The sequence below is a fragment of the Bombina bombina genome, chromosome 1, assembly GCF_027579735.1.
Source record: "Bombina bombina isolate aBomBom1 chromosome 1, aBomBom1.pri, whole genome shotgun sequence".
Taxonomy (NCBI): Eukaryota; Metazoa; Chordata; class Amphibia; order Anura; family Bombinatoridae; genus Bombina; species Bombina bombina.
In genome coordinates, this window is record NC_069499.1 from 68371945 (window position 1) to 68385487 (window position 13543).

The 13543-nt window shown below is 36.1% G+C and overlaps 1 protein-coding gene across 1 annotated transcript in view; it reads right to left on the bottom strand.

Moving 5' to 3' along the window:
* Positions 1–9283, bottom strand: part of LOC128636249 (uncharacterized) — a 46337-nt gene extending 37054 nt beyond the window's left edge. Inside the window, exon 1 of the mRNA XM_053689287.1 lies at positions 9163–9283. Coding sequence (XP_053545262.1) covers positions 9163–9216 — 54 coding nt within the window. The 5' untranslated portion in view covers positions 9217–9283. The remainder of the gene's footprint in view (positions 1–9162) is intronic.
* Between the last annotated feature and the right edge of the window lie 4260 nt (positions 9284–13543).

The following is a 13543-nucleotide window of genomic DNA, read 5'->3' on the forward strand; positions in this document are numbered from 1 at the left end:
AAATGTCTATGGATTAATACCATATGTATACAATAAATATTTATCTATTTATGCAAGTCTGGTTGAAGAATGCTTCTATACTAAACATGTATACTTTTCAAGGAATTATTGCGATTGATTATAGATATTTATTTATACTATATATGAATTGGTCATGAAGCTATTTAATTTAGGACTAGACTAGAGCTTTAGCTTTTTTGAAAATGTTTATATGTTGTTATTAGAGAGAACTTTAGTCACTGAGTAAGGATACTGGTTAGCAAGTAATTTATAAATTTGTAACATAATGTTTAGGAATATCAAAAGAATACTTTTTTGTTTCAATGTGCAACAAAGTAATTAATGTTTAATTCACCTGTGGGAGACACGGTAAATAGGTCTGAATCTATGCAACAGCTATCGATCATTTGTGCCTGAGGAAACCCCAAGCAACATAGGGTGAAACATGTGTAGCAGAGTCTGTATCGGCCGTTGCAGATTTCCACGCTGGCTGGAATTACACCGTTCTAATTTAATTCTACACCCAGGAACCTTTTGAGAGTCTCCATATGTGGACCATGGACGGTTCTATCATATACCTATGAACAGTAAGCGGAGCATTTTGGCCTAGGGGGTTTATAAAACCATTTCATCAGATCAGGTAAACACGAAGTAGATGCTGAATGGGAAAAGCATTGTATGATTTCTCATCTGTTAATCCGGATCTGTATATCTGTCCCTTTTTGGCATTGGTCAACTTACTATATGGTAACGAGTAAGAGTATGGGACGAAGCTTTGGATAAATGATCACATTACCCCCCAAAATGGGACACACTTTGTCTGGCCACATAGGGAGTAAAGGAGTTTATTTGGGGATATCCAGTTGCTGTATAATTGCATGCAGTTGCCGTATATTTGCAAGAGGCAGTTTATTTACAAAGACGTTCTATGTGGAGAATTGCCTTAGTAAACCGGCTTTAAATATTAAATTCTGGGTGCCCCTATCTTTTGGATAATGAATGAATTGCATATGCTTATCATATTGACCAATTAATGTGTGGTTTTTCTTTTTGTATATAACTTTTTTCAGCAAATGATTAAGAATTACATTTATATTATTTACCAGTATCCTTAGTAGTGTCTATTCTTGGGGGGTGACGGTTCCTTTATCTATTGAATTTATAGGCCCAATATGGGGTTGCTGGATAAGGTTTATTTGTGGAAACTTTTTTAGTGTATATATATCTATATTTCTTTCATGTAATTGGCAAGAGTCCATGAGCTAGTGACATATGGGATGTACATTCCTACCAGGAGGGGCAAAGTTTCCCAAACCTCAAAATGCCTATAAATACACCCCTCACCACACCCACAATTCAGTTTTACAAACTTTGCCTCCCATGGAGGTGGTGAAGTAAGTTTGTGCTAGATTTCTATGTTGATATGCGCTTTGCAGCAGGCTGAAGCCTGGTTTTCCTCTCAGAGTGCAGTGAATATCAGAGGGATGTGAAGAGAGTATTGCCTATTTGAATACCATGGTTTTCCTCTAGGGGATCTATTTCATAGGTTCTCTGTTATCGGTCGTAGAGATTTCTTCTCCTACCTCCCTTTTCAGATCGACGATATACTCTTATATACCATTACCTCTACTGATTCTCGTTTCAGTACTGGTTTGGCTATCTACTATATGTAGATGAGTGTCTTAGGGTAAGTAAGTCTTATTTTTGACACTCTAAGCTATGGTTGGGCACTTTATATGTAAAGTTCTAAATATATGTTTTAAACTTATATTTGCCATGATTCAGGATAATCAGTGTTCCTTCTTTCAGACTGTCAGTTTCATTTTTTGGGAAAATGCATATGAATTAATATTTTTCTTAATTTAAAAATTTTCAATTGACTTTTTTTCTAAATTGCGGGCTGTTAGGCTCGCGGGTTCAGAAAATGCTGAGTGTAACCCACTCATTAATATACAAAAAGAAATTAAGGGTATAATTGACAAGGCTCTTACTAAGGGTGTTATAGATAAAAAATTGGCTAAATATCTATACATTGAGTGGCCAAAAAACCCAATTATATACACAGTACCAAAGGTACATAAAGACCCCCATAGACCACCTGGTCGTCCAATAGTTGCTGGTATACAATCTGTATTTAGTCATATAGCGGTATATCTTGATAAAATCTTACAGCCTGAAGTTATGAAAGCAACTTCTTAAATTAAAGATACTAGTGACTTCATTTTGAAGCTTAAAGATTTGCCGCTAAATGACACAAAGTATATACTTTTTTCACTTGATGTTTGTAGCTTATACACATCCATCAAGCATGAAAGTGGAATTGGAGCTGTTATGACCACTATGACTAAAACCAATAAATATAGCTACATACAATTGAAATTTATTGAAGATCTGCTTAGAGTGGTATTATATTGCAATTATTTTTTATTTGGTGAAACATGGTACTTGCAGTTGAAGGGGACAGCCATGGGGTCCAATGTTGCCCCATCATACGCCAACATGTTCATGAGTTGTTTTGAAGACAAATTTGTCTATGAAAATGCTTTATTCTTAAAGTATGGGGCAGCCTGGTGGCGCTTCATAGATGACGTGTTTGGCGTGTGGTGGGGTGACATTGGTTCCCTTTTGGCTTTTGTAGATCAGTTGAATAGTGCAGTGCAGGGACTAAAATTTACACTTAATTTTAGCGAGACAAATATTGTATTCTTGGATACTGAAGTGCACAAGGATGTCATGACTGGCAATTTAAAAATTGACATGTACAGGAAGAGTATAGATAGAAATTCCCTACTTAAATATGATAGCTTCCATCATGAGTCTTTGAAAAATTCCCTACCTAAAAGCCAGATGCTCAGAGTTCATAAAATAGTAAGTGACAGCCATGTGAAAGAGATAAGACTTAGAGAGATGACTGAGAGATTTGTACAAAGGGGTTATCCTTCTAGCTTAGTGGAAAGAGAGAAACAAAAAGCCAATAGTGTCAGTGAAAATAGGCACAAAATTAGGAATAAACAGGATAGAATAGTGTGTGTAACACAATACAATCCTTATAGTGCTGAAATTGCCCAATACCTTAAAAAACATTGGCATATTATAAAAAATTGTAATACAGATATTACTGAGTTTCAAAACTATCCACTAATGGCATATAGGAGAGTGCCCAATATTAAAGATCTAGTGGTAAAGAATGACATTGGGGCCAAGGTGAAAAAACAGACATACATATCATCTAAATCATGTGGCACTTATCCTTGTTTAAACTGTGCCAGTTGCCATTCGGTCATAAAGGGTAGAGAGTTTGTACACCCCCAAACAGGTAAGAAGTTTAACATCAACAAATTTTATACATGTGAGTCTACACATGTAATTTATCTTATTAAGTGTCCATGCTCCAAAATCTACTTGGGCGAGACTGTTAGAAAAATACGTGATCGCCTCAGTCAGCACAGATCAAATATAAGATGTGGGGACATGAAAGCCCCGGTAGCCTGTCACTTTATTGAAGCTGGTCACAATATCTCACAATTGAGGTGGCAAGTCATTGATAGTGTTGAACCCCATAGAAGGGGTGGGAATAGGGAAACTCAGCTAAAGAGGAAAGAATCCTTCTGGATACACAAGTTAGATGCTTTAGTTCCCAAAGGGATCAATAGAGAAATAGACATGACAGTATTCTTGTGAGTAAAAATTTGAATTTAAAAATTTGAAATAAAAGATATTTTTCTCAGTTTGTAATACAACACAATATTGTATTCTCTGTAAATAAGTAAACTGTAGCAAAGATAATAATATTATCATATGATGAATGTGTAAGATATATATCTGGAAATTGTAACTACTAACAGCAGATTGTTTTTAACTATGTATTTAATAATTTTTATAGGAATAATGAGTTTTGACCACTAGGTGGCTATATTTTGTAGTTGTTTAGTTAACACAATGTTATTTGGTGTATTAAGGGTTAATGTCATATGGTATTTAAGGAGCAGCTAACAGGTGTTCTGAATAAGCATGAGTAAGGGTTAACAGCCCGAAACGTCGCTTTTTTTGCTGCTGTGTGCCAAGTGCTGAAATGGAACAATAAAGGCTAAGTTTATTTAACAATTTTCCTATCATTTTTTGGTGCTGTGGAAATCAGTTGTCTACATATTGCAGAAAATGCTACAATTTATTGCGTCATTTTTGGCGCAAGACTTTTTTGGCGCAAAAAATTTCGTCATTTCCGGCGTCATAGTTGACGCCGGAAGTTTTCACATGGTTGCATCATTTTTGACGTATATGTGTTGTGGACGTTTTTGGGGCCAAAAAAATGTGGGCGTCATACTTGGCACCAGTTTTTTTCACATTATTTCAGTCTCACTTTTTAGTTGCTTCTGGTTTCTAGAGGCTTGTTTTGTTTTGCATTTTTTCCATGACTTTGTCTCTAACAGAAAAGAGACGTCTAAAATTGGTTTCAGCTTGTCAAAACCTTCAGTCTCAATCATTCCCTTCGGTAGCTTTATGCATGGAAATTCTAGGTCTCATGACTGCTGCATCGGACGCAATCCCTTTTGCTCGTTTTCACGAGACCTCTCCAGCTTTGTATGCTGAACCAATGGTGCAGGGATTATACAAAGATATCACAATTAATATCCTTAAATCCCAATGTTTGATCTTCTCTGACTTGGTGGTTGGATCACCATCGTTTAATTCAAGGGGCCTCTTTTGTTCGTCCAACCTGGACTGTGATCTCAACAGATGCGAGTTTTTCAGGTTGGGGAGCTGTATGGGGATCTCTTACAGTGCAGGGGGTTTGGGAATCTCAAGAGGCGAGATTACCAATTAACATTTTGGAACTCCGTGCGATTTTCAGAGCTCTTCAGTTCTGGCCTCTTCTGAAGAGAGAATCGTTTATTTGTTTTCAGACAGACAATGTCACAACCGTGGCGTATGTCAAGCATCAAGGTGGGACTCACAGTCCTCAGGCTATGAAAGAAGTATCTCGGATACTTGTATGGGCGGAATCCAGCTCCTGTCTAATTTCTGCGGTTCACATCCCAGGTATAGACAATTGGGAAGCGGATTATCTCAGTCGCCAGACGTTACATCCGGGCGAATGGTCTCTTCACCCGGAGGTATTTCTTCAGATTGTTCAAATCTGGGGACTTCCAGAAAAAGATCTGATGGCTTCTCATCTAAACAAGAAACTTCCCAGGTATCTGTCCAGATCCAAGGATCCTCAGACGGAAGCGGTGGACGCGTTGTCACTGCCTTGGAATGATCAACCTCCTTATATCTTTCCGCCTCTAGTTCTTCTTCCAAAAGTGATTTCCAAAATCCTAATGGAGCGTTCCTTTGTACTGCTGGTGGCTCCAGCATGGCCAAACAGGTTTTGGTATGCGGATCTCGTTCGGATGGCCAGTTGCCAACCTTGGACACTTCCGTTAAGGCCAGACCTTCTATCTCAAGGCCCATTTTTCCATCAGGATCTCAAATCATTAAATTTGAAGGTATGGAGATTGAACGCTTAATACTTAGTTATAGAGGTTTCTCCGATTCAGTGATTAATACTATGTTTCAGGCTCGTAAATCTGTGTCTAGAAAGATTAATTACCGAGTTTGGAAGTCTTAAATTTCTTCGTGTTCTTCTCATAAATTCTCTTGGCATTCTTTTAGAATTCCTAGAATTTTACAGTTTCTTCGGGATGGTTTGGAAAAAGGTTTGCCTGCAAGTTCCTTGAAAGGACAAATCTCTGCTCTTTCTGTACTTTTTCACAGAAAGATTGCTAATCATCCCGATATTCATTGTTTTGTACAGGCTTTGGTTCGTATCAAGCCTGTCATTAAGTCAATTTCTCCTCCTTGGAGTCTTAATTTGGTTCTGAGGGCTTTACAGGCTCTTCCGTTTGAACCTATGCATTCTCTGGATATTAAATTACTTTCTTGGAAAGTTTTGTTCCTTTTAGCCATCTCTTCTGCTAGAAGAGTTTCTGAGTTATCTGCTCTTTCTTGTGAATCTCCTATTCTGATTTTTCATCAGGATAAGGCGGTGTTGCGGACTTCATTTAATTTTTTACCTAAAGTTGTGAATTCTAACATTAGTAGAGAAATTGTTGTCCTAATCCTAAGAATTCTCTGGAGAGATCTTTACATTCTTTGGATGTAGTAAGAGCTTTGAAATATTATGTTGAAGCTACTAAAGATTTCAGAAAGACTAGTCTATTTGTTATCTTTTCTGGTTCTAGGAAAGGTCAGAAGGCTTCTGACATTTCTTTGGCGTCTTGGTTAAAGTCTTTGATTCATCATGCTTATGTGGAGTCGGGTAAATCCCCGCCTCAAAGGATTACGGCTCATTCTACTAAGTCAGTTTCTACTTCCTGGGCTTTTAGGAATGAAGCTTCTGTTGATCAAATTTGCAAAGCAGCAACTTGGTCTTCTTTGCATACTTTTACTAAATTCTACCATTTTGATGTTTTTTCTTCTTCTGAAGCAGTTTTTGGTAGAAAAGTATTTCAGGCAGCTGTTTCAGTTTTGATTCTTCTGCTTATAATTTCAGTTTTTTTCATTATGTGATTAAAACTTTTTGATTTGGGTTGTGGATTATTTTTTCAGCGGAATTGGCCGTCTTTATTTTATCCCTCCCTCTCTAGTGACTCTTGCGTGGAAGTTCCACATCTTGGGTATCTGCTATCCCATACGTCACTAGCTCATGGACTCTTGCCAATTACATGAAAGAAAACATAATTTATGTAAGAACTTACCTGATAAATTCATTTCTTTCATATTGGCAAGAGTCCATGAGGCCCACCCTTTTTTGTGGTGGTTATGATTTTTTTTGTATAAAGCACAATTATTCCAATTCCTTGTTTGATGCTTTCGCTCCTTTCTTATCACCCCACTTCTTGGCTATTCGTTAAACTGAATTGTGGGTGTGGTGAGGGGGTGTATTTATAGGCATTTTGAGGTTTGGGAAACTTTGCCCCTCCTGGTAGGAATGTATATCCCATACGTCACTAGCTCATGGACTCTTGCCAATATGAAAGAAATGAATTTATCAGGTAAGTTCTTACATAAATGTTATCTATATATATCTATATATCTATATATAATAAATAGATATGAAGGAATGGTCTATCAATGTATTCCAAAAAACAATGTTGTATAGCGGGACTTTAAAGACATTGGCAAATTATTATATAAAATGAAAATGTAATGTGAATACAGAAATAGACATTTTTACTGAATTTACTATTAAAATTATTTTTTCCCCTGTTCCGGGAGATGATGATAATAATAATAAATTAAAAAGTTTTGGATACCCTACTTGCAGCTGAAAAAAAATAAAAATTGATTAGGACATGTATGTCTAGAACAGATGATTTTATTGAACTAGACAAGGTGCTATCTTTGAAACACATTAACCTTTTAACGCCGTTATGACGTTCTATTCCGTCACAATTACACTGGCCTTTAGTGCCGTACTGAAAGGCCACATCGCGGTCTGGAGGGCATGCCCTAGCTTCACAGGGACGCCCCCCTGACCCGATCATTGAAATCTTGCGATCGCGTGCACAATTTCAATTTGTTTACATTGGAACATTTTTCTGATGTAGACAAATTAACCTGGTCATCAAAGGGTTAACCGATACACAAACAGAAATGTTTTCACATCATGGTAAATGTATTACAAAAAAATTGTAAGAAAAAAAGGTTAGTGATACATGTATGGTCTATAATTAAGCTTGTTTCACATCAGTCACACATATGTAATGCTTTAAAGATTATCATCATTTGAAAACCAAAATGATTTATTAAACTATAAAAAAAAAATCAAAAAAAAAATCAGTTTATTACAAAAAATAAATATTTTAAGTACATACACATCAAATAAGCTGTTTAAAATGATATTTATATAAAAATAAAGGTACAAGTTAAATTCTATTATGCACTGTCATTTCACTCAATTTTAATAATAAATAGGGCGCAAAAGTACTCCTAAGAGAGATTTATCAATATCACGCCGCATCTCGCCTTTGGAAATTAACGTAAAAATATGAGCGATTTAATGATAAACGGCGCACATGTGCGCCTCTCCGATGGCAGGATGCGGAGAACTGGAAGGAGAAGTCTAAAAATGATTGATAAATTGAGCCCAAGGTGAGTGCATCAGTCATATTCAGTTGGGTTTAAAAAAAAACAAAAAAACACAACCTTTCTTAGAAGGAAGCAAACTGAGTATCATCAATAAAAACTTAAAGGGACATATAAAACCCAATTTTGTAATTTCATGATTCAGAAAGCGAATACAAAAAACAAAAAAATGACAATATACTTCTATTATCAAATTGCTTCTCTCTTAGGTTATTCTTTGTTGAAGAGATATCTAGGATTGGAGCACTACATGACAGGAAATTGTGCTGCCATCCAGTGCTCTTGGTAATGTATAACATTGTTGCAAAACTACAGACACATGCACACTCCAGAATTTGCCTTCCAACAAAGGATAACAAGAAAACAATAGAATTTTGATAATAGAAGAAGTATATTGGAAAGTTATTTAAAATATTTTGGGTTTGATGTCCCTTTAAGAAATGATTATATGTTAAAAGTGGAAAAAATATCATTTGAATAACACTTTTTACTTTATTTTAAACTGAATATGAATCATGAAAATGTGGATGCTAATTGGGTCTTTAAATAAAGATTTAAAGAGGCTTTGTTAATACCAATTTACAGTTCTCTCAATATATCAGGCTTTTTTTTTGTTTTTTTAAATTATCCATCATTAAACTTTTTGTAGGGAATTACATTTTTACTTTAATATCCTACCTGTACACAAACCCCCTTGACTTTTTTTTTTTTTTTTACTAACTGGCAATATATAAATTATCACAGTAAATTATATATACTGTATTGCTTTAAACTTGATAAAGGAAGGAACTCTTCCGAAAACTTGTCAACTTATAAATGTATATTTAGTCCAATAAAAAAAAAAAAGTATTGTTACTCAATGCTAAATCTCTGGACTAACACGGCTACTTCAATCAATGTGTGTGTATGTGTGTATGTATGTATGTATATGAAACTGGAAGATTTTATTTCCCTTCTAGATGTCTTAATTACAATCTCTAATCTACTTCATTACTAAACCACAACTACCAACCCAAAAGCTAGCAACATTACCATATACTTTCGAGCCAATCGGTCCACATAATCAGGACTTTCATCAGAGTCCATCACTGCCGATCCTACAATCAAAGAAGATTGGATAGAAGTGTTAATATTATATATGAGGTTGTGGTGGATGCAGGAAAAAGCTAAAAAGGGCATTTTAGAGTAGTAATATTCTCTCTTGCGTATTTTTACTATTTATAACTCCTGTAAAGATGTTATATATAATTAGCCAAATTAGATGAGGCTAATGAGCAGGCATATGTGCATATGCTCCAATTAGTAGCCATATCATCTACTGCAGAAAGATCCATTTAATTAAAAGCTGTTTTTTTTGTTTTTTTAAGTAAAACACACACAAATACATTTGTAACATATCTTGTCTATGATGGACCATGCCTAAGATTATTTAATGAACTTAAATTTTAAAAAAGTAAATAAAATTAAGAAATAATAATTCAAACAGTAATTATATTTATATATATATATATATATATATATATATATATATATATATATATATATATATATATACACATATATACACACACACACACACATATACATACACACATATATACATACACACACACTGAAGTGGACTGCACTCTCAGACTCGACCGGGTACACATTCTATGACCCTGCAAAATCCAAAGCCCTGGGAGCAGTAAAGTCCCCAGAGCCCCAGGCAGCTAACCCCAGACAAGTCTGGGACCAAAGCCCTTATATCTTAATATCAAAAGGGTTTAGGTGCATGGTGTATTTATAGAATATAAAATACTTAGTGTAGACAGCCAACACGGTTATATTAATAAACTTTTTACCTCTGTGATTGACTTATATCTAAGCCTCTTCTGACAGCCCCCTAATCACATAACTATTATCTATTGACTTGCATATTAGCCAATTAGTGCAGTGTTATGCACAACTCCACAGGAGAGAGAGCACAATGTTATCTATATGGCCCACATAACTTTTAGTCTCCTGTTGTGAAAAGCAAATAAAAAAAAAGCATGTGATAAGGGGCTGTCTGTAGTGGCTTAGAAACAGGCAGAAATGTAGAGGTTTAAATGTTATAAAGTATATTAATATAACAATTTTGGTGTTGACTGTCCCTTTAATATACTTTTTACCTCTACCATGTGTCTAAGCCTCTGCAGACTGCTGCATTATCTCAGTTCTTTTAACAGACTTACATTTTAGCCAATCCGTGCTGACAATATTACCTATATGACACATGAACTGGAAGTGTAACTATGGCAAAACTTTAAAAATGCAATGATATAGGAGGCGTCCTTCATTGGCTTAGCAATTAGCATACAAGCCTATCTAGGTTTAGCTTTCAACAAAGAATATCAAGAGAACAAAGCAAATTTGATGCTAAAAGTAAATTGGAAAGTTGTTCAAAATTGCATGCCCTATCTGAATTATGAAAGTTTAATTTGGACTTGACTGTAATGCACTGCAAAGAAGTTACAAGGATATTAAACCCAAACATTCTCTTAAAGGAACATAATACTCGTATGCTAAATCACTTGAAAGTGATGCAGTATAACTGTAAAAAGCTGACAGGAAAATATCACCTGAGCATCTCTATGTAAAAAAGGAAGATATTTTACCTCAAAATTTCCTCAGCTCACCAGAGTAAGTTCTGTGTAAAAAGTTATACTTTCAGCTGCTGTCCAGCTGCAGGTAAAAAATAAAAATAAAAAAAAATGAAGAAATGAACTGCAGCCAATCAGCATCAGCAGTGCTAAGGTCATGAACTCTTTTACTGTGATCTCATGAGATTTCACTTAACTCATGAGATTTCATAGTAAACTTCCTTAAATTGAATAGGGAAATGAGTGTGCACGAAGCTCACTCCCTTGCCTGTCCCAGGACAGACATACTGATTTGCTGCTTAAAGTCCTTTGCAATGGGGTTTGAATACTTAGATATTTTACCTCAAATTGTCCCTTCTTTTTTACATAGAGATGTTCAGGTGATATTTTCTAGTCAGCTTTTTACAGCTATGCTGCATCACTTTCAAGGGTTTAAACATTTGGGTATCATGGCCCTAAGTAATTCAGACAAAGCAAATATCTTTAAAAAAAAAGTTTCTAATTTTCTTTTATTAACAAATTTGCTTTGTTCCCATAGTGTTCTTTGTTGAAGAGATATCTAGGCAGGTGTCAGGAGCATCAAATGGCAGGACATAGTGCTGCCATCAAGTGCTCTTGCAAATGGATGACAATCTGCTGTCATATAGTGCTCTAGACATGCACACTCCTTAGCTTACATCCCTTCTTTTCAACAAAATAATAGAAGTAAATTATAAAATGATTTAAAATTGCATGCTCTTTGAATAGTGAAATAAAATATTTGGATTTTTGTTCATCATAGTTTTTTGTTATATAACATAGCGTAAGCTAAACCTATATTACGCAAGAGGATAAAATGTGAACATTAATTTTAAAACTAGTTATACTGGGCCCATAATTAAAAATTACATTCTACGCAAGAACTTGAAGTGAGCACCACATCTGTATCAGACATGAATCCACAGAGAGCTTGTGACAGATTTCTGAAGAGCTTCAATCTATTTTCATTATTCCCCCCACCCCATTTTTTTCTGTACCTAAACCCATTTTGGCTTTCCACTACCCTCAGCAGTGGATCCTGCAGACTTACAGGGAGTGCAGAATTATTAGGCAAGTTGTATTTTTGAGGATTCATTTTATTATGGAACAACCACCATGTTCTCAATGAACCCAAAAAACTCATTAATATCAAAGCTGAATAGTTTTGGAAGTAGTTTTTAGTTTGTTTTTAGTTATAGCTATTTTAGGGGGATATCTGTGTGTGCAGGTGACTATTACTGTGCATAATTATTAGGCAACTTAACAAAAAACAAATATATACCCATTTCAATTATTTATTTTTACCAGTGAAACCAATATAACATCTCAACATTCACAAATATACATTTCTGACATTCAAAAACAAAAACAAATCAGTGACCAATATAGCCACCTTTCTTTGCAAGGACACTCAAAAGCCTGCCATCCATGGATTCTGTCAGTGTTTTGATCTGTTCACCATCAACATTGCGTGCAGCAGCAACCACAGCCTCCCAGACACTGTTCAGAGAGGTGTACTGTTTTCCCTCCTTGTAAATCTCACATTTGATGATGGACCACAGGTTCTCAATGGGGTTCAGATCAGGTGAAAAAGGAGGCGATGTCATTCGATTTTCTTCTTTTATACCCTTTCTTGCCAGCCACGCTGTGGAGTACTTGGACGCGTGTGATGGAGCATTGTCCTGCATGAAAATCATGTTTTTCTTGAAGGATGCAGACTTCTTCCTGTACCACTGCTTGAAGAAGGTGTCTTCCAGAAACTGGCAGTAGGACTGGGAGTTGAGCTTGACTCCATCCTCAACCCGAAAAGGCCCCACAAGCTCATCTTTGATGATACCAGCCCAAACCAGTACTCCATCTCCACCTTGCTGGCGTCTGAGTCGGACTGGAGCTCTCTGCCCTTTACCAATCCAGCCACGGGCCCATCAAGACTCACTCTCATTTCATCAGTCCATAAAACCTTAGAAAAATCAGTCTTGAGATATTTCTTGGCCCAGTCTTGACTTTTCAGCTTGTGTGTCTTGTTCAGTGGTGGTCGTCTTTCAGCCTTTCTTACCTTGGCCATGTCTCTGAGTATTGCACACCTTGTGCTTTTGGGCACTCCAGTGATGTTGCAGCTCTGAAATATGGCCAAACTGGTGGCAAGTGGCATCTTGGCAGCTGCACGCTTGACTTTTCTCAGTTCATGGGCAGTTATTTTGCACCTTGGTTTTTCCACACGCTTCTTGCGACCCTGTTGACTATTTTGAATGAAACGCTTGATTGTTCAATGATCACGCTTCAGAAGCTTTGCAATTTTAAGAGTGCTGCATCCCTCTGCAAGATATCTCACTATTTTTGACTTTTCTGAGCCTGTCAAGTCCTTCTTTTGACCCATTTTGCCAAAGGAAAGGAAGTTGCCTAATAATTATGCACACCTGATATAGGGTGTTGATGTCTGTTTAGGATAAAAACAGTACCTTGAACGTTAAGGCAGAAAATTTTCTTGTATTTTGTAGATGATCCTGGGTTGGTGAGAGATAATGTTCAAATGAACCATAAAAAAGGAATTCTATTTTGATTGCAGTGCCACTGAAGTGCCGCCTGTTCTCAGCCAGCAATCCCACTGGTCTCGGCTCAGATGTAGTTACATGAAATGAAAGAAAAGACAGGCGCACAGGGCACAATTCAAGTGCAGAGTTTTTATTATGTCAATAAGACACACAGTTAGAAACACTTACTAGATTAAAATCAAAATGTGCATTGAGAGCATATGCTCCTGGGATTATCGC